We start from the raw sequence: 21,973 nt of genomic DNA, 5'->3' as shown, positions 1-21,973 counted from the left end.
ATGTTGTGTTTCTCAAAGTTGAAAACCACTCTGAACTGTCTGCATGATGGCATGTGTTTTTCTCTCGTGGCTGAGCACAGCCACCCTGTGATGTGAGGTGAACGTGTGGGATCGAGGCACTGGTTTAGGATGATCCTGGGAATTCCGGTTAATTAAAAGAAAAACACAAGGTGCTGTTTACGAGGGGATTTGAATAAAATGGGAACACCGAAAAATGATCAGTGGACAAGTCCCGAAATCGAACTCTGTGTGTCTGCAGTTCCGTTTTCTTTCAGCGCCCGTAGTATCTAACACGTATTTTGGGAGACAATGCTTAGGAGAGTGCTCTGAAAAAATTATTTCCTTTCCATGACAATGAAACAGTGATTAAATGGTGTTTACAGACATACTTTGGACAATTATCTGAGATTAATATACCTGTTTATTTGGGTCATGTCTAAAATTAAATGGATTGAGCATCATCTCTCAATAAAAAGGATTTATTTCCTCAGTAAAACATGCTTTCTGGCTGTTGCAGTCTCCCTGGGATTGACATTCTCCAGTCATTCTGCATGTTCTGATGTCATCTCACTTCATAAACACAGCAAGTCCGTGCTGGTGCAGACTTGCCATGTGGGTCCATGGCTGATCTCACCTCTGATGTGTCTCCCCTGGACCATGGCTGTGAGCAGGAAAGATGGCTACAGCCTTCCTGCTCTTTTGGTGCCATGCCCCTTGCTTTGCTGGGGCTGGTACTAAAACACATCTTGTCTTTTGTTTCCTTGTGCTCCTAACAGCTCCAGGGGTGGAGAGCAGAAAAGCATCTGCTGCTTTGAACTCTTTGATCAAGTGCTTGCCTGCTCTGCAGCAGGGCTTAGAAAAGGCTTTCTATAGGGAGCGGAGTATTGATTCAGGAAGACCATTGTTTTGTAGTCAGGACGTGATGATATTTGGATGCAGAAAGATAATTCTGTTAATGCTTCTATCATTTGGTGGTTTTTTTGGATTTGGTTAAATCAAAGTAGTCTTCAGGCACAATTGTATTGGAGTAGGCAGCAGTTCCTGTGAATCTGCAAGACAAAGCCAAGCAGTTGTACAAATTTAACTTGCTGTATTGGAGGAAATATGACAAGTGCTTCTTATGTGCAAAATTAGCTCAGCCTTTCCTTATGCTTGCTACATGTTTTTAACACAGAGCAAGTGGAGCAACACACAGGACAATGCTGATAAACTTCTTTATTGTCTATCTTTGCTGAATGTAAAGAGCATGAAGGAGAGAAAGTATGGTATGAAAAAGTGGAGGAGTATTGGAGGGATGGAGGCCATGAGGGAGGGAGGAAGGAGATGCGGAAAACCCTGTGGTTTCCAGCCTAAGGAAGTTTTCTTGTTTTTATGCTTTTAGTTTGTGAGCTACATGTGCACACAGACTGTATCCTGTTTGCTTGCAGTGACTGCCGGCAGTGTCACCAGGATGGGCACCTGGACCACGTAAGTGCAGATGCCTCTGCAGGGCAAAGCGGTCATGCATTTTTGGTGTGAAAACCTGGACTAGAGGAGGGGGAGTCTTTCACATGCTGCCAGATATCAATGCACTTTTATTGGCAGGCAAAGGAAATGTATGGTTTCAGAATGTCTCACAGACAGTGAAATGAACTTAAATGCTGATATATTCACGATGCTTTTGAACCCTTGCTGAAAAGTCTGTGCAATGTATACAATGTCCCAATTAAAAATTAAAAAAAAGTTAAACATCTTCTGTTAAAATTTGCACTGCAGAAGCTGGCATGGAACTCTTTTTTTCTCTGTGTTGAGCTCTTGGCTGCACTGCATCCCTGGCAAACATTATCTTCTCCTGCAGTCTGACCAAGGCAAGACTGCCTAGTTTCTTACCTTCCTACAGTAACATATTGCAAAATAATGAATATTTCAGGATTTTTTTTAAAGGATTTTTTTTTTAGTGGCTTAGGAAGAAAAAACACTGTGATAAGCTTCTGATAGTGTTAACAAACTTCTTTTGGCAAAATGTAAGATTTGTTCAGATTCATATTTATCTTGAGAAAAACTTAATGTCCTAGTCTGTGTTACTGTTTCTTCAGAGCTGTTTGAGTTGCTGATTTTAAACTTGGATTGAAGATGCTTCTGTTTCTGTTTGATGTAATGCTAAGTCATGATGTGTTCCCTCAGGATACTTACCACCATCACTGGAGAGAGGGAAACCTTTCTTCAAGTGCTCGTTGTGAAGTTTGCAAGAAAACCTGTGGGTCTTCTGAGGTGCTCTCTGGCATGAGATGTGAATGGTGTGGCATCCTGGTATGTTGTGCTGCTGCATATATTTGTGGGAACCATATATATAGGTGCATGTGCTTGTTTAAACACTTGATACAATTTATTTGTACACTGTATGAATATATTTTATGTACACTTTGTAAATACACTTAATTTATATAAATATATATATTTATGTGTTCGATGGAAAATCTTCCTCACAGTCATTTTAATGAGCAACTCTCAAAGTTGCAGTTAAGTTTTATGTAAATCCAATGGAATTAAAATTTAGCAGGGGCTAATCAATATGGATTTGTGCTTAGAAGCCTGAAGTCACTTTTTCTGTGTTAAATCAGAATTTCTTTCAAGTCACGTAAATTCTGCAAGGTCAAAGAAAAGACTTACCATTCTGATATGTTTACTCATATTTCAGTATAGAATAGGTCTTTGTCTGTGTGGTTGGGATTTTTTTGAGTTGTCAGTATCAGTTTCTGTGTTTTTCCACTCATGTGACATATATCTATTTCCTGTGCAAGGTGATGGTGCACTTCAATAATCTTCATGGAAGCCACAGGTTTTCACATACTGATACACAGTGTGCTGTGTAGATAACAATTGGCACATCCACTTAATGCCACCTCGTGTTAAAATATGATGAAAGTGCAAAGTAACACCTGATGAGGTGGGAACTGAAAAGTGTATGTAATATATCATTAATTTGACACTTAATGCAAGATGAGGTACTCTATATAATTATAATTTAAAATAAAACTCTGAGGTTATTCAGTATTTCAGGTATGATTTGAATATTTTTTTTTATGTTGTGGGATTTGTATTTTAATCTGGTTCGTAATTTCCAAGGTGGGAGGGACTCTCTTTGAGAAGAATCTAACAAATGTAACATGCTATATGGCCATAGATACAGAGCTAAGTGTATTCAATAATGGCAGAAGATCTTGCAGCAGTATAAAGGCAGAAACCAGCCAGTCACATTTTGGAATAAAACTTAAAACACTGTTCTCTCTGAATCTGCAAGTGGGTAAGAGGATACTGCTACTTTCAAGCTATTCAATTTAACCTGTGTACCTTTCCCATTTGCCCCAGTAAATATCTATATGGAATGGAAGATTCAGAGTTTGAGACCAAAACTTTAAACTTCTCCATATTGCTGTATAAAAACCTTTAGTTTTTTATAGACCAGGTTTGTGATCCTTGAAAGTTCTTCACATATTAAGACTTCCCACTGTTGGTTATATAAAAACTGAAATGAACAAATGAAAATCTAGGGTTAAAAAATGAGCCATTCATTTCATGAAAGTGATTAACAAAAGATCTATGTATGTCCTAACCTGAGTTATGCAATTCCAGTCATATTTTGTTATAAACAGATTTGCTTTCTTTGTGTATCACTTAAGTCCTTAACTGATGCTGTTATTTATAGGCTCATGCTGCTTGCTACATAATTGTCACACCAGAATGTACCTTTGGAAGATTAAGGAATATGATTCTTCCTCCAAGTTGTGTGCAGTTATTTTCTCGCAACTTCAGCAAATTGCACTGTTTTCGAATATCGGAAAATTTGCAAACAGAATCAGGTAAAAATTTCAACGTTGAGTGCAACTAATTGATGAGTATTTTTAACCTAGTGTTGTAATTCACTGAAGCATATTATTGCTAATTCTTACTGGCTTTTGTGGCATTACTATAACTTCTTGCTATTTATGGGACAGGTTAGAGGTTTTGAAGTGCACACTGTGTGCAAAAAGCAGAAACTTCTCTTTACTGGTGCAGGGCAATTTGGTAACTGTTCTTGAAACATTAAGTGCACAGAAACGGAAAAGCTAAAATCGAAAAATTTGTGGTGTGTTATCATTGCTACGCTTATTTGTCATATCATGCATACGGATATTTTGACTTGTCTCTTGAATTAAGCATCTGTCCTTTTGAGATCTTTGTGCTGAAATGGAATCATATGTCTAGCCAGGGTAATGTTCTGCTGCCATCTAGAGTGAATGTTTAACAGCTCTTTAAGAACAAGAGAATTTTTTTTAAGTATTTTCCAGTTACTGAAGTATTTTCCAATGTATATTTTGGCTATTATGCTCTTGTAAAGCCTTTTTTTTTTGTGCCTAAATACAATAGGAAAGGAAATAAAAGGCAGGCAAAATATAGCTCACAAAAATTAAATATTTTCAACTGCACTTTTCTCAACCTGACAGGTTGCTCTTGAACTTTCTGCTTGGAACACGTAGGTTTGGTTTTGGGGAGGGGAGCTGATTGCTGGCAAGAGCCATGTGTTCTCATGTGCAGAAGCTATAGCAGGAGTCCTGTTACTGCATAAACTGCATGACCCTGGGTCTGCATGACCCAGATACACTGAATGGACCTACCAAAGTGCCCAGGGAGAGAGGAGGCATTAGCTTGGTTTTGTGGATTGGTTTTTTTCAGTGACTTATTTTTCTTGTTAGTGAATTTGCTTGCTAGTGGGAGAAGGTGAAGTACAGCACCCACTTGAAAGTCATGGAGTTTTAATGCTTCCAACATAAGAAATAACAGAAATAAACAGTCTGGATGGGCTTCATTTAGCTGGAAGACTCATTTTGAACTTTGATTCAGGTCTATTGTAAGATATTTCGCAAGTGTCCCAAAGCTTAAGTGAAGATAGAGATGTGTTACTATTACTAACAAAAGTTAATCACAAACCCTTTAAATAGTCTTTCGGTATGATTTTTCTGACGTTAACTGAGTTTATCTTTTAAACAGTAGTATGCTCTTTTAATATGTCAGAATTAAACTTTCTCACTTTTTGATTTTTAAATCACCTCTAAGTAACAATTTCATACAGAGCTTCTTGAGTGAAAGAACCCAAGTTATAGCAGCACCTTCTAGTCCCTTTCTTCAGTACTTTAAGTGATGGAAGAAGGTTTTCCATTTCAGGACTTTAGCTACATGCTAAGTATGTGAGATTATGTTATCTATATTCAAGGTTTTTTAAAGTAATAATATTTTTTTGTATTTCTTTAGTCAAAATGTGTGTCTTGTAATTTGAATTGAGAGAATGCCGCCATTAACTGGTGGTCAGAAGCAGATACATAGGGATGGAGAAGTATTCACTAGCTTAATTTGTGCCATTTCCAGTGATTTAATATGATATGAAGGAAAAAAACCAAAGCAAATAAACCCCACCATATTTGGAAAGCCACAATGCGTTTTTATAATCCTCACCCTGCATATAACACAGTTATAATACAGCAACACCCTGAAAAATCTCTTTTGTAACACGAGATCTCTTCTCTGTGGCCTGTGAAAATTTCTGCCCCTTGGGCTCAGCTCCCCGTCATCCAGTGGGCAGCAGCCTCCCAGGAGGGAGCAGCTGCTGATACCCGGGGGAGCAGGGGCTGAGCCATGTGGATGCTCCCGTTTCCTCCTGCTGCTGATCCATGGCACACACGTGAATTTGGTGGCTGCCCCCAGCACTTGACATCTTTGTTTTCATCATGGTCAGTGGGCCACAGCTGTGATTCAACACAAGGCATGAAGAGTGATATTTGTGGTGTGGTACCTGCCTTGCAGTGTGCTGTGCATAAAGTGTTTTGTTCTGTTTTTCCTTACCTGATGATGGTATGTGATGCTTGGTTTAACACCTAGGTCCTGAATGTACATCTACCGGTCTGGTGTCTTCATATGTGACTCCTTTACACCATTCACGTCCTACTGAGCCTTGCTGGAGTTTTGCCATTCTCAGTCATCTGCTGGAAATCAGGTGTCTGCAGGTCCCCACCAAAATCACCAAATACATCGCTATATGGTCTTTTTCTCTGCCCAGATTCTTCCTCAAAGGCAGAGCCAAGAATTGCCTTAAACTAATTCTCACATCATCTGTGTCAAGGAAACTCAGTGCTCTGGCCTTGTGGTCCTTCTTGTTACCCGTGTTCACAGAACAAACCTGCATTTTCTTCCAAAAACCCTCTAGCTCCTGACATGTGCTGAGTTAGTGAGATGTGTCATGAGTCCAGCAGATCCCTAAGACTCTGTTAGGATGTATTTGATGCTCCTTTGAGCATGAAACAGCTCAGGACAGCTGCCCTGGGAATTGCTGCTGCTTCTCCAAGTGAAGGCACAGGCTCTGGGTGGCAAATCGCAGATCTCATTAAAGATTATGTGCCTGTTAGGGATGTTTCAGGGGAGCAAGGTGCTCCTCTGTTGGAGAATAATTAGCACTTCTGTGAGACCTGTTGTGGAAGCACACTTGTTCAGAAGTTCTCGTGTTCAGAATGGGCATGCTGAGAGGGTGCTCTTCTGTTGCCACAGCTGACGGAGGACATCACTCAGATTATCCTGAAAAGACCAGTCCAAGGTACCAAACAAGTGTTCACAGCTGCCTGGACGAGTTAACTGCTGCAGGCATAGCTCTTGCCACGATGGTGTTCAGGAAGTGCCAGTTGCCTTGTCCCATGCAGTGAATGAGCACATACATCATCTTTGACCTGCTGGGGACCATTTGTCCAGATTGCTTTTGCCACTGCATAAATGCTGAGCTTCATGTCCAGCATCTCTATGCTGTAAGAGGCTTTTCAAAACTCTTGAACTACCAGGGGAAGCAATGGTAGTTATCTCCCCTTCCTACAACTGACTCCCATCTTAATGAATTTCAAAATAAGTCATTGAACTTCACTGGAATAGTTTCAAGATGCTGTTAGTATACATATCCCTACTATCCTGACTGAAGGAGACAGTGTAATAAAACATGTCAGCTTCTTCCCATCTAAACTGAGAAGAGGGTTGGGAGCAATCAGGAGCAGTGATTTCTTATTGTTGTATTTACTTACTCTTTTTTTAACCTGATTTTGTCTGAAGTGAAATTCAAGAAGGAATTCAGCTTCCTTTTCTTTCAGGGTATTTCAAGCCCATACTGTCTAAATTTCTCTCCAATTTGAAACTTGATCTGTTTGTCAGCTGTAACAGGGAAGTATTTCAACACTTCTTTTCTATTTTAAAAACCCCAGCCCAAAAGCATTATTATTGGTCTTTCTTGCAGTCATTTAAAGCAATACACAAATGTTCAGTAAGTTACCTGGTGTCAAGTTTAGGACTCCTGCCTAGCAACCTTCTTGACATGCTGTGATTCTGGTTCTTTGAAGGTTTCCCTGCTTTGGGATTTTGACTTCCCCAGTACCTCTTTTGAACTGAAGATCTGTCTTTACTGATTTGATTTTATTATTTCATTCTTGTTTTGTGCTTTGATTTCCTGCTTTCTCCCTCAGCTGCAAGGCATAATTTTTATAAGGGTGTTGCCTGCCTTATATCTTTTGAGAGCTTTGCCTGCATCCGAATCAAGACTGACTGGGAGTTTCAGTGGGTGTGGGTAATACCATTATATGATGAGCACACCAAGTTGACTTGTGTTGCACACTACTGTTACCCTTAGAGAAGAAAAATTGATAATGTTTGGATTTCTGCTGGCCTTATTGTATTGCCCTGAGTGTCAGTAATGAGTGTGTAGTCAGCATGTTACCTTCACAGAAGAAAATCTAAATGTTCATAGCATTTATTGTAATCTTAGCGTTTTATGTGTAGTTTTACAGGGTGCATTATTAGCTGACAAGTTAGCTCCCAGCTTTCAGTGAGAGTGATCAGTTGCTGTCAAAATCCTCTTCTGGAGAGCAGCAATTTCTTCCTCTTTGTGTGTCTGCAAATTTGTTTTTCAGTTGTGGAAATTACTTACACCTGTATTTCTGACTTTAAGGCTGTTACTGCAGTTCCTGGATTGATTTGGTGATTGAAAACTTAATGGAAACCATATATACTTCAATCGTAGATAAACATTGCAGCTTTAGAAAGGGATGAAATGCAGTAGTTGCAATATTAAAGCTAATCATAGAAGGATCTCAGGTGTGCCTTCACTGTAGTTACATGACAATGCAGATTTGGGTTTTTCAATGCTGTTTTTACTGTATTAATTACTATAGGTAGAAAAAGAAAGTGTGCTTTTCTGTCTGGATCCTTTTATGCTAGCTTGTTTGGTGGAAATTGCCTTTAAATGACAAGCACTTTTTCCCTCCCCTGTAGTTCAAATTAACAGGAATCCTTTCTTTAAATGTTTCTGTTTTCACAGATGAAGATGATGATGTTGATGGTTCAACACAGGGATCAGCAAAAGATGTCCAAATTTCAACAGATTCAAGTAAGCACAATTTTAGTAAGTGGTGAATAGTCACCCATTCCAGTCCTTATTCATATGATCTTAACTTGTATTGCCTTATGACAAAATATTAAATGCCTATTTTTCTAATGCTAGGTTTTAATTTGAGGTCCAGAGTTTTAGTCTAAGACATTTATCCAAGGCCTTACAAATATCTTACTGCTATTTTCAACTGGTAGATGGGCATAATTGATAATCTGTTCATTATCCTGACAAAGAAGTAATTTCTCTCACCTTGGTAACCAAAGAAAGAAAACGTGATGTTAACAATCTATAGAGATAAGCAACTAATTTAAAGGGCAGACAGCATGTCTTTGCAAAGCCTTTTGCTTTTAGAATTACTGGATCCAAATCTTACTAAAGACACCAGGTGGATTTTTTTTTTTTTTTTGGTTGGGCATGTTGCAGTAATCAGGATTGAGATGGGCTAGTTGCTTCCTGTTTGGTTAAAGTCTTAAACAACTCTGCTGAGCTGCCTGGGGTTAGTATCAGCCAAACTCCTAGTTTTCAGGAAATGAAGTAAAACCACAATTTAAGGGCATCCTGCCCCCATATACATATTGGTAACTAGAACAACATGGTGCTTGCTACCTAATGTAGCTGCATGGATTGTTGTAAAAAAGGAAATTTCAAATCAATAAATATTAATTCATTTTTTTTAATCCTAAAGGTCTTACAAAATTAGGAGGCTAATTGTGCAAATGCTATCTGGATTTAAAAAAAATTCAGCTCAGTAACTAATTCAGTTATAGAAGTCATCTCAAGCATCCTCTTATTTGACTTTTTAAAATTTGAAACCGGTGTCTCTTAATGATTCTAAGTAATGATTCACCACCATGCTTCCTTGTTGTGGGAAAAGGCTCTGACTAACTGCAGTTTATCTAAGAAACTTTCACTTTTTCCAGTGTTTTGAGTGGCTTAAGTGGTTGAGGGTGAGGACTTTGACATTTCAACAACTAAGCCTATTTCCCTATTGACTGTTGAAGAGAGCAAATTAAGTATCCAGATATTCAGCTGGATTGATTGAAAGTACTAGTACAGGCCAGTTCAGCTTTAGTTTAGGCTTCCCAAAAGAAGGGGAAAGATGTGAAAATTTGGGGGAGGATACAAACTTCAGTATGTCATTTGTTCATATACACTGTCTGTCTTTGGACTGGAGAAAGCAGCAGTAGATGGTAAATTTTCAAGGCTTGTGTAAAGCCATTACTTGTGCTTTAAATAGAACAGTGGCATTAAAAATATTGCTTCCCCTTAATGCGTTTTCACAAAACATTAAACAATGTAGAGCCCAGTAACTTTGCTATGATTTAGAAAGCTCAATAATAACCACACAGACAAAAAGAGTCAGAAATAGCATTTAATAATAAGACAGGACAGACTGTGGTGATCAGATGCAAGGCATGGCCATGCAGTACCAGTGAGCAAACTCTTTAAATGTGACCAGCTTCCTTTATCTCCTTATCTCAGTATTTTCCCATACTTCTTTCCCAAACCACCTTGATCTCTCATTTCCCGTGCCTTTGGTTCCTCTCCTAAATTTTCCCTAGCAACTCTTAATACCGCACCAGAATGCTTTTCACAGGCATCTCAGATAGCCCTACCACCTGAGGAACCTCCTTGGTCAGTGAGGTGACCCCCAGAACTTCCCCTGTGGACTCATCTGGGGAGTGCCACCCCCAGACCATGGGATTGAGGACGTTGAGTCAGCTCAGGACATGATTTCTCTGATAACTTACATTATAAAGTTATTAGGGGTCACCTTCTAGCTATTGTGCTTTTGTGCCTCTCTGTGTGTGTAAAGTCATAGCCTGTCAAATTAAACATGAGTGGTTGTAGTGGGCTGGACCTCTTCCACCTGTCTCTAGATAATAAATATTATAAATTTTGTTACATTTGTATAATAGGAGTCAAGAAGAAGCTTCTCATTAGTTTCTGTGTGTTGACTCAGTACCTTTGCCACATCTTTTGTGATGTTACCATGCTCTCCCTCGGGAGTGTCTGAACTCAGTTATATTCCAGAATATTGTAGCTTTTCTTAATTCCAGCTCTTTGTGTTTTAGGGGTGTATATTTTTAAAAATAGTGAAAAACAAGTCAGAAGAAATTGAATAATATTGATATGTAAAGACACGCTTTTTCCATAGGAAAGAAGCCAGTAGAAATGGGTGCAAAGCCTGTAGACTAATACTGGAAGAAGATTTGAATTAGTGGTCTGCATTCCCTTTTGTTTCTTTGCTGTTGTAATAGGCTTGTTGAGTGAATTCTAAAATTAAAAGATCTAAATCTTAATTTTGGGAGCTTAAGTATGTTAAATCAACCATGAAATTTAGTCTACCAAGGTACTGAAAACAAAAGCACAAAATAAACATAGATTTAATAGACGCACGGAGCGGGTTTGGAAAAGGACTCTCCCTGCCCTGTGAGTCTCTCAGCACCCACTGGCTCCATGTGAACTGTCTGATTCAGTGAGTGTCTGTCTTGCGCAGGACAAAATTCAGCTGTCCAGAGAAAACCCGTTCTGGAGGAGGTTTTTAGAGGAATCTCTTTGAGGGAAGAAATGTGGACTGCAGTGTTGCCAGCAAACATAGGTTTCACAGCACGTCCTTCCACAGCCTCAGTTTTGCCCTGACAAGTGAGAGATAAAATGGTTCTGTGTTAGATAGACCCAAGTCATTGGCTTAGAGCTTGCTTATGTCTTGTCTCAAACCTGCTGACAGTGCAGAGGAGACCTTCGCTGTAGACCTGCAAGCAGGAACAAACTGTTTTCTGGAAGAAAGAAAGACAGCATATGGGGAGGGATTTTCCCTGTAAAGATACTTGGGAAAATGTTCAGCTTTCATAAAAAGGGTCAGTGTGTTCTGCTCTAACTGCTTACAGATAACTGAACATGTCACATTTTTCTCTGAAACGTGATTTGAGTGGATTTGAAGCTGGTGAAACCAGATCGAGTGGTGATACATATGGCAGATGCTTGGAGAAGCTCTAAAAAGCAGGAGGAGAAGGGTGAAGAAGTGGCAACCAGAATGGGAGGATGGCTGTTAATGCAGATTTGTGCTTCAATATTGTCTTGAAAATAGGGGAATTTGAGCTGCTCATGAAAACAAGTTAAGAGAAGGGAAACACCTGCAAATAGCTCCCCTGGAAGATGAAGAGCTGGAGAAAGCAGGAACCTAGGATTCTGAAAGACTGTCTTCAAGGCCAATAAGAGAAAAAATACACAGTTCTTAAAAAGCTTAATGCTGCCTTGTAGCTTATGAATACTAATACTGAAATAAATCAAAATTTGTTAGTCTGCTGTTATAATATGAAGCAGCAGTAGAGAAGGAGAGGAGAAAGCATGTGGATAACAGAAGTTTTGTTTAGAAGAATGGTTCCTGTTAAGCTGCGTTGCTAGAATTTAGTCTTTTAAGAGTGATTTTCACCAATAGGTTTGGCGTAGACCTCTAGCTTTCTTCAGTGGCAAAAATATTCAGGACTGCATCATTTTCCTGTCTCAGTCTCAAGCCACATATAAGTCTTTTCAGAAGCCATGTCTTGTCTGTGGGGATTTGGAAGTCAAAGGGAACATGAACTTTCGACTCATCAAATGCTGTTTATCCTTTTCCCAGGAAGACTTGGTATCTTAGCCTCCAAAATCAAATTCCGTAATTTGGTAAATTATGCCTGAGGTTGACCTTTCGTAGTTATTTTCCCCTTGAAAAGCATGAATAACAGGTTATTTTCAGCTCAGTATGACATGGTAAGAAAGAAATTAATGTGTTTTTCAGGAGAAAGTCCTGATACTGTGTAGTCTAATCCAACAGAAAAAGATAAGACACTTACCAGTGAAGTGTCAGTATTTCAAAACAGGCAGTAACTCCTTTAAATACCAAAATTTGATATGTGCATCTGTTGCATATTAGCCTGGGTTTGTTATTTTTAATATATATACTAAGTAGGGGTATGTAGACTTCATGTCTGTAATTGGATCATTTTCTAATATTTAAAAATTGCAACAGGTGGAAGAAAAAGTCTTATCTAACTTTAGAAGTGGTTATAGTTGAGCTTCTTGCCAAGGCTAGTTAGACAAATCAGACTGGCATGAGACACCCCTTGACTTACATGTGTTGGATGTGCTCTTGAGTCAGTGGGGAAGTGTCTTTCTAGATGACTAGTTGCAGTATTTAGCTGTTTGTTCTTTTGTTAATGTGTTCCCAGAAGCTTGTGTGCAAGCAAGCCATCTTTCATCAGGTTGCAGTAAAAGTGTCCCTTGTGAGGAGGACAGTGACAAAGTTGAACGTGATTTTTGTTTTGTGTGATGGATACCAGATTACCTTAAGGAAACAGGGCTGAGCATAAATGTGTATTTAGCTAAGGAATGTGCTTGAGCTTAGGACACTACTACTGCTCTGTAGATCTAAACTTCTCCTTGTAAACCAGTTTTATATATAAGAGTCAAGCCAGCTTTTTGAAACATTCGACTGGCCTTAAGACACAGAGAGCTCATAAAAAATTCTCCAGTTAAAATTGCTAGGGATTCTCTCATGCCAACTTGTATCTCATAAGAGCAGACTACAAAGGCACTTCAAATGAAAACATGTACTAGAACTTGGATGAATGTTTTTATTCTCAGATGGTTGTCTACCCTCTGGATTGCTAGAGATAACAGTGGAGATTTTGATAATGTTATTAAAGTCCATATTCAGAACATCAGTTGTGCTGTCAGTAACCAGTGTTTGCTGTGTTTTTTCAAGTTGTGTTAGCTCTAAAGGAGGTCACATAGGACACAGTGTGTCTTTGTTAAAGTTTGTCTATGCTTCAGTTACCATGGTGATCACTCTGGCAAAAATCTGTTTCTAAAAGATTTTCACTTTGTCTGGCATAAATCCAGCAGGGTTTAGAGGGGTGGATCTTCTGATGCATGCTGTAGTCTCAATGGAATGGCAGTAGAATTTCAAGGGTACTTTAGAAGTAAAAGTTGATGGTATTTAAATCTTCCTTATATGGTGACTAAAAAGAATTTGACAGAAGCAACCACTGCATAGATAATTGGAGAACTGAAAATCCAAATTCAACTGGTAGTACTACTTTTCATATTAACAAAAATACTTGAAAAGTCACAGTGTGTCATACCATATGTCCCAAACATATGCTTCTCCAGTAGCATTATTCATTTCCATTGCTGTAAAGAGTGTACATTGCACATGGAAATTTTGTCATTATTTTCCTTAAACAGACGTAAAAAGTTTCAGATAACTACTTTCAAAAGAGTACTGAGAGAATAGTCATATTGGAAAGAAGAAATTAGAGCTGTGCTTCCAAAGGTCATTCTTCTTGTCAGGGGCCAGAAGTAAACCTGCACAACTAGAAGCCTCAAAATCTGTGATGTTGTAGATACTGTGTAGAAAGACAGGAATTTTTTTTGACCTTCAATTTGGCTTTTGTGTGGGATTTAGCTGTTTTCCTTCCTGCTTAAACCCTTTGTGCTTTCATATCAATGTCCAAAAGAAAAACAGTAACAAATGGGCCTCAAGGGCCTATGCTGGGACCAGATTGTTTAATATCTTCATCAGTGACAAATAGTGGGATTGAGTGCACCCTCAGTAAGTTTGTGGATGACACCAAGCTGAGTGGTGCAGAGGCACCAGAGGGAAGGGGTGCCATACAGAGGGACCTTGACGGGCTTGAGGAGTGGGCCCATATGCAAACCTCATGAAGTTCAACAATTGGGACAACTGCAAGGTGCTGCACCTGGGCTAGGGCAGCCCCCGGTATCAATGTAGGCTGGGGGATGAAGGGATCAAGAGCAGCCCTGCCAAGGAGGACTTTGGGGTGCTGGAGGATGAAAAATTGAATGCAACTCAACAGTGTGCACTTGCGGCCCAAGAAGCCAGCTGCATCTGGGGCTGCACCTAAAGCAGCATGGCCAGCAGGACAAGGAATGGGATTCCGCCCCTCTATTCCACTCTCATGAGACCCCACCTAGAACACTGCATCCAGCTCTGCCATCCTCAGCACAGGAAGGACATTGACCTGTCAGAGTGAGTCCAGAGGAGACTACCAAGATCATTAGAGGGATGGAACACCCCTTCTAAGAGCTAAGAGAGAGGCTAAGAGAGCTGGGGTGGTTCAGCCTGGAGAAGGGAAGGCTCTAGGAGCACGTTATTGCAGCCTGTCAATACTTAAAGGGGGCTTATAAGAAAGATGTATGGAGATTTTTTTACCAAGGCCTGTACTGACAAGGCAAGGGGCAACCATTCTAAAGTAAAACACGGTTTTAGATTGGACATAAGAAAGAAATTTTTTATTATAAGGGTAGTGAGACAGGCACAGGTTGCCGAGAGAAGCTGTGGGTGCCCCATCCCTGGAACTGTTTATGGTCAGGTGGGATGGGGCTCTGAGCAATGTGAAAGATGTCCTTGTCCATGTCAGAGTGTATGTACTAGATGATGCTTGAAGGCCCCTTCCAACCCAAGCTATTTTATGATTCTGTAATTTTATTTATTCTGGTTTTGTCTGTCTATTTTTCTTTGTGCATGCATCCGTTGTATGGGCTTCCCTTCAAAGAGTCACAGCATGGCTGAGGTTGGAGGTTGCTCAAACAGGGCAAATGCAAATCAGAGCAGTTCAGTAAGGTTTTGAATATCATAGTAGAGTCATAGAATGGTTTGGTTTGGAAGGGACCTTAAAGATCATCTAGTTCCAAACCCCCTGCTCTGGGTAGGGGCATCTTTCACTAGACCAATCAACCTAGCAAGTTTTGTCCCAGGAGAGACTAAGAAGACTTTGGAGGATAGGAGTTTGTACTGGTGACTACTTTGCTGTGTAATGGGTTCTTTGTTACCTAGTGAGAACATCCTCATACACACATTGTGCCGTCCCCAGTGGAATTGTTAATGAAGAAAGGCCATAAGAAGTGAACGAGTCTACATAGAAAAGGAAGTCCAAGTGTAGCTGTCACATCTCGAAATAAAGAGACATAAGTGTCATGAGAATTAATGTAGCAAGATTTTTCTTTGAGGGTTAATCTCATTTTAAAGGGACTGCTTTCAAACATAATATTAGATGAACCTTTAGTTCTGCGGTGTCTGCTTTCTAGTGACTGAAGTTGCAGAATGTGCACTGAAACAGGAATGAGAAGATTAGACAGTGTGCATTCAGGTAGTTCAAGAAGGGTAGCACTGAAGTGTCCTTGCAAAGTAGTTATTCACTGCAGTCTTGCCTCATTCCCTGTCACTGCAGCATCGAGATACCCCATGATGCACGTTTCTGGCTGGGAGTCTTGCTTGCTTTCTTCAGCCATCGGTTTAGGGGTGGTCTGGTGGTTTTGTTCCGCCAGTTGCAGCTCTCCTTTTTAATCCTCCTATGCCAAATGGTAGTTGGCTCATGTGTTCCGTTGAACCTAAATGCCGATGTTATTTGAGAGGAAAAGTATTTTAATCTGTACTACAAAGTATTTCCAAGCTGTAAGAAAGTAGACTCCAGCATGTAATGGGTCTCCTTTACTGTGTTAACAGACTGCGTGATTAACCAGTCATGTGGGCATTGCAGCTGATGTATGAGGCTTTCACTTAATATTTCTAACATCTCAAGACTGCAAGTGATAGCTTCCAGAGATTTTATTACTTTGTGATCAATGCAGGTGTACAGATTTATGATGAGATCGGAGTCTGTAACATTGTGCTATATATACAGTGACTTCTGTTAACAGTTCAGTCCAACACTGCAATAAGAAGGGCAGATTCTGTCATCAGTGAAGAATAGTCATGTGTGCTGTAAAGCACGAGCTTTCTGGGGAGAGAAACCTGCAAAGAACGAGCAAAACTGAGCATCTTATCAGGTATCTCCATAAAGATGTGATCAGGAGAAGACACAAGGTCTGTCTTCATGGACTCTCCTTTTTGATCTGGATTGGTTAATTTGCTTTCCTTTCCACGTGCAGGTGGTAAGGACACATGTAATGGACTAGTAATATTCATTTGTTCCTAAAACCTCTCAAAAGCTTCCTGTTCTTTGAGAATTTGACTGCACTTTGCTATTGCTCTTAAAATAGTCACTTAAGTAAGAGAGAGACTTTGCCATACAGCTGACTGTTCCTAACTGAGTCATAACTCATCTTTCTGAAAGGTGAACCTGAAATCGTTCACTCTTCACCATTTCAGAGATGTCTATGCAACAACCTGTGCTCGACGTCTTGAGCATGGACTTGATAAAGCTTTAGCGAAGTGAAAGACAGCAGAGGGCTGAAGTTCATTTGCTGTACCTTCTTTCTTCTAGATTTTCAGTTGTCCCTGTATTTTCTCCTGTTACCTGTACACTTAACCAGCTATTTTAAGGACTTTCTTCAGAAGTATGCCCTCACAACTGTCAGTGCTTTGGGAGCTGTTCTGAAGGGGATGGTACTGTGTCTTGGTCTTCAAGTTGTTCAACTGGTCAGTTATAAATTCAGTCTGGAATGGTGAGGATGAAGAAGTGGAAACATAAACAGTATAGTTATATGTAAGCACTTATAGCAAAAGCCAGGATAAAACTATAGTTACTTGAAATACTCTTCCCTCTTTCCTCTGTGAATTTACCCATGTTTTAAATGAACAGTAACAAAACAGAAATGAAAATATTCAGCCTCTAAGCTTGTCAAGAAGAAACATTTCGGTGGGTTAAAAGCAGATTTTTAGTAGTTCCATTATACCCTTTCTATTCAGGTAGCTTTATGATTCGTGCGTGTGTTATTGAAATACAGTAATTGTTTCCATTTAGGTAAACAAACATTGAAGATATTTGATGGGAATGATGCAGTGAAACGCAACCAATTTCGACTGATTTCAGTTCCAAGGATTGCAAAAAATGAAGAAGTTGTGGTAAGATACCTGGTGCAGGTCAATATTCCAGTGTGATAAAGGGGCATATGATTACATGTTATAATAGTCAGAAGCTAACAGTTTTACAAATCTAAATCAAAACCAAGAAAATCTGTAAATGGGCTATCTTGTTACAATGTAATTAATGTCTTCATGTAGTACTCTTATTTTAGAGCATCTGAAGAAATGGTGGCTTACACATCTCTAATATAATGGGGACCACAGTATATCACATTTTAAGCAGTCATTCTCCTTCCCTATGTGACTCTGAAGTCTGATATTACTGATGTGAGCAATATTGGATAACCAGCTCCTTGGATCTTGCTCCTTTACTACAGTAGTTAGTGGTTTGATGTTTATCCTGAACAGCCACCAATACTGCACTTGAGTTAATCAGCTGTGAACACTGAAGCATACTATAGTTATCTCTGGTCCTTGGCTGTGAAAGTAATGAATTATTGATCACATACTGGCCACTCCCTGGTTTTTCCACTGCTCCATCTGGGGTAGAAAAATTACTCAGTACTAAATCAGGTGTACTATACAGATCGTAATTTACTGGACTAGGCAGAGACCCCACACTGTGCAGAAATAAAGCCTGGAGGGGGAATGGGATGGTGCACAGGAGAACTGAGCATGTTGAGGTCTCAAAGTCGTAAAGGACTTGGAAGAGTATTCTGGAGAATTTATTACTTCAGAATTTTGATAATTTAAAACTAAAGGTAATTAGGATTTTTTTCTTGATGCTGTGCTGAAAATCGAGGAATTTTGAAAATGGAGTGTAGTGTTCTGCATGTCTAAGATCTTTAAGGAAAACTGTGTAGAGGGCTGAAATCACTTTTATTTAGGAATGCTACTTGCCTTTCAAGCACATTTTATCAGGCAGCTGTTTTTAATACCAGTTCTCATAAGTGAGTTACTGGGCTGTATTGACTGCAGCATCTGTGTTAGCAGAGGTGCTGCAGGCATGGGCATGGATGTAAAATTCCTGTGACTGCATGCATCTTGCAAGGACAGATCTTACTTTTCCTCTTCAGAGGTGTTCAGGGCAGATTCGTTGCTGAGAAACTATCTAATTTTCTATATCCACTTAGTGCAAAAAGATTGAGTAGGCAGAGTTGGGCACAATCAAATGTAATTTACCATTTTCCTTGTGCAGTAAATCTTGTATGCAGCAAGTGTAGCTTTACTGGTGCTGAATTTTTACATCTGGTTTTAAAATGACTATCATTTGCCAAAAATACCATGGACAGTGTTCAAATCCATTGATATCTCAAGTTTTCTTTTTTCATGTTCACTAAAATTTGTTTTCAAAACTTCACTCTTGTTTTAGTTTTTTGCCATTGCTGTTTATCTACAGCTCTGAGCTTAAAACATGCATTAAAGGTCCATTTCACAAATAAGGTATTTATAAATGTCTGCGGCTACATGTCTTAACGGTGTCTTTTCAAGTAAATGTTAATTTATCTTGCTGTGTTTTAGGAGGCTGCTTTGAGGGCGTACTATATAAATGATGACCAGCAGGAGTACGAGCTGCAGACCTTCACGCAGCAGGTGCTGCTCTCTGATGATGTTATCAACAGGAACGATGCTGCAGAGGACAGCAACTTGGGCTCAGTATTCCGAGAATCCGTTCCTGAAGCTTGGATCATCAGAGCCAAACCAAAGGACGAGGAAGTGATCAGAATTTATCCTGCCTGGCTAAAGTGAGTATTTTCCTACTTGATCACAAGGTTATCCTGCTTGGCTACATTTGTCTGCTGTAGTCTAGCCCTGTTTGTTTCAGTTATTGAAGCTGCAGATGTATAGCAGAGAATGTAGTTTCCTTTTCTGTATTTCAGGATCCTTCTGTTCATTTCTCTGAATGAGTAATATGCATATTATTCATTTCCGTGCCTGGATACTCTTTGGTTTCTTTACAGGCATGGAACATAGTGTACAACTTCTGCAGTTCTGTTTTCATGTGTTTGGTCAGGAAGATGCAACTTCACATTAACTATATCTATAAACAAATGATGACATGCACTTGTCACTTGAAAAATTGATGGATTTTTTTGAAGAAATATGAAATAGGAAGAACTACAGTGTAAGTTCCCATGTGAGATTAGGAAGAAAAAAAATAAAGGAAAAAAAATAACTGTTATATTTGCCACTGAGACAGTATAAATTTTAAGCATATTTGGCAGTGAAAACAAAATGGTCTGATGACCTTTCCATTTCTGAAGAGCTGTGGGATTGATCAGATTTAACCATTTGTTCAGTTTGCTGTTGCAACTGCACTGCCAAATTTTATGAAAGACTTGAAGGTAATTTTGTGTATAAGAGGAAACTAATTTGCAGTGCTACAATTGTAATTACCAGTTCCTTGAGATGAAAGTCTTTTCTTGTCTGTAGCACTGATACTGCATCTGCCATGAGTCTCAGTGAACAACTTTCTTCACCTAATGCAAATTTGACACCTAGGTAAAAAAAGTACACACAGGATAGATCAAATAAATGATTGTCCTAAAATAAGTATTTCTTTTCTCTTAGGGTGGGAATGGCGTATGTTTCTCTACGAGTAAATAAGGATAGCACGGTGCAGACTGTGATCAAAGAAGTGCTTCCATTACTGGGAAGGCAGGTAACTGAAAGATCCCAAGCCTGTCCATATACCACCTGAGTGACCCTGAACTGGAGTACATATATTTTACTCTTCAGAAGAATTGTAATTCCTTCGTTCGCAGTTAATGTACATGATTTTAGTGTGGCAGATGATCTCGTGTGATTGGCACGCTGCTCAAAGCTTTATGCATTCTTCCTGGTAGGTGTGGCTCCTCTATACTGGAGGGTACCATCGGTCTTTCTGGGTCAAGCAGATATTCTTGTTTGAACACAGTGATTCTGTGTTCATACACTTCTAATCTTACCTTGTTAGGAAACTGGCAGTCACTGTTAGGATGATCATGCTTGTCTCCTGATTCTTTGTGCTGCTCTGCAAAGGAAATCAAAGAATCATAGAACATCTCAAGTTGGAAAGGACCCATAAGGATTACCGAGACCACCTTCCTGCTCCTTGCAGGACTGCCTAAAACCAAAGTGTATGACTAACAGCATTGTTCTGACATTCCTTGAATTCTCACAGACTTGGTGCCATGAACACTTCCCTGGGGATCTTGTCCCAGTGATCGACCATCCTCTCGGTGAAGAACCTTTTCCTAATGACTAGTTCAAACTTCCCTTGATGCAACTTTGTTCTCTTTCTTTGGGTCGTACCACTCATCACCAGAGAGAGGAGATCAGCACTTCTCCCTTCGCTGCCCCCCTTCAGGAAGATGTTAATTGTGATGAGGTCACCCCTCAGCCTCTTCTTCTCCAAGGTGAACAAGCCAAGTGCCTCCTAAGTCCTGACCTCGAGTTTTTTCATCATCTTGATCGCCCTGCTTTGGTCACACTCAAACGGTTTGATGTCCTTCTTACATTGAGGCACTCAAAACTGCACACTGTACTTGAGGTGGGGCTGCCCCACTGCAGAGGAGAGGAGGACAATCATTTCCCTCAACTGCCTGGTGATGCTGACACAGTTGGCCCTCCTGGCTGCCAGGGCACTGCTGACTCAGATTCAACTTGCCATCAACCCCACCCACGAGGTCTTTCTGCAGGACTGCTCTCCAGCTCTCCTCCTCAAGTCTGTATTTTTAACCAGGCTTACTTACCCCATCCAAGGGGGATCTGGCAGTTGTTCCTGTTAAATTTCGTATGGTTGGTGAATGCCCAGCTCTCTAGCCTATCCAGATCTGCCTGTAAGGGTCCCCTATCCTCAAGGGAGCCCATAGCTCCTCCCAACTTAGTATCATCAGCAGACTCACTTCCTGTGCATTTGATGCTTGTATCCAGACAATTTATATAAACATGAAAGAGAACTGGTCCTAAAATTGAGCCCTGGGAAACCACACAGGTGACTGGCCACCAGTCTGATGTAACCCCATATACACTAACCCTTTGAGCCTGACCCATCAGCCAATTGCTCACCCAATGCAGTATGAACTTGTCTAGCTCTGTTCTGGACAGGTTATCTGGAAGGATATTGTGAGGGGCAGTATCAAAGGCTTTGCTAAAATCCAAACCCACCACATTCACTGGCTTCCTTCGGTCAGCTAGATAGGTGACTTTTTCATAAAAGGAAATTAAATTTGCCAAACACTACCTTCCTTCCCCTCACAAACCCGTGCTGACTGTGACTGATGACTTCATTGTCTCTCCAGTATTTTTCAAATACTCCCCAGAATAACCATCTCCATGATTTTACCAGGCACTGAAAGAGATTGACAGGGTCTTTCTTTTTGCCCTTCTTGAACAGTGGAACAGCAGCTTCCTATTGACTGGGACCTTTCCAGATTCCCTAGACCATTGAAAGACAATGGAGAGAGGTCCCGTGATGACATTATCCTGGTCTTTCAGTAGCCTGGATGAATTCCATCAGGCCCTATCGATTCATGTGCACTGGGCTGAAGCAGCAAGTCTCAGACAAGGTCAAGGTTAGCTGGGAGTCCCACAGCTCATCATTGATGTTGGACAGAAGTGAAGAAGGCATTGAATGTCTCCACTTTGTATACATCCCTATTTTTGAGGTGACCAACCTCATGAAGCAATGGATCAATATTATCTCTGATCTTACTTTTGCTATTGACATATTGACAATATCTCTTATT

General features: G+C 40.0%; 1 protein-coding gene across 1 annotated transcript in view; it reads left to right on the top strand.

The window, feature by feature from the left end:
• The window catches only part of DGKQ (diacylglycerol kinase theta), an 85,387-nt gene that overhangs the window by 37,664 nt on the left and 25,750 nt on the right, over positions 1 to 21,973 (top strand). Inside the window, exons 4-10 of the mRNA XM_027670267.1 lie at positions 1,382 to 1,467; positions 2,164 to 2,289; positions 3,686 to 3,839; positions 8,360 to 8,428; positions 17,182 to 17,282; positions 18,765 to 18,988; positions 19,815 to 19,905. Of these exons, the coding sequence (XP_027526068.1) occupies positions 1,382 to 1,467; positions 2,164 to 2,289; positions 3,686 to 3,839; positions 8,360 to 8,428; positions 17,182 to 17,282; positions 18,765 to 18,988; positions 19,815 to 19,905 (851 nt within the window). The remainder of the gene's footprint in view (positions 1 to 1,381; positions 1,468 to 2,163; positions 2,290 to 3,685; positions 3,840 to 8,359; positions 8,429 to 17,181; positions 17,283 to 18,764; positions 18,989 to 19,814; positions 19,906 to 21,973) is intronic.

Source organism: Neopelma chrysocephalum, unplaced genomic scaffold, assembly GCF_003984885.1.
Source record: "Neopelma chrysocephalum unplaced genomic scaffold, ASM398488v2 Primary Assembly neopelma1_96821, whole genome shotgun sequence".
Taxonomy (NCBI): Eukaryota; Metazoa; Chordata; class Aves; order Passeriformes; family Pipridae; genus Neopelma; species Neopelma chrysocephalum.
This window is presented reverse-complemented; position numbering and strand designations above follow the sequence as displayed.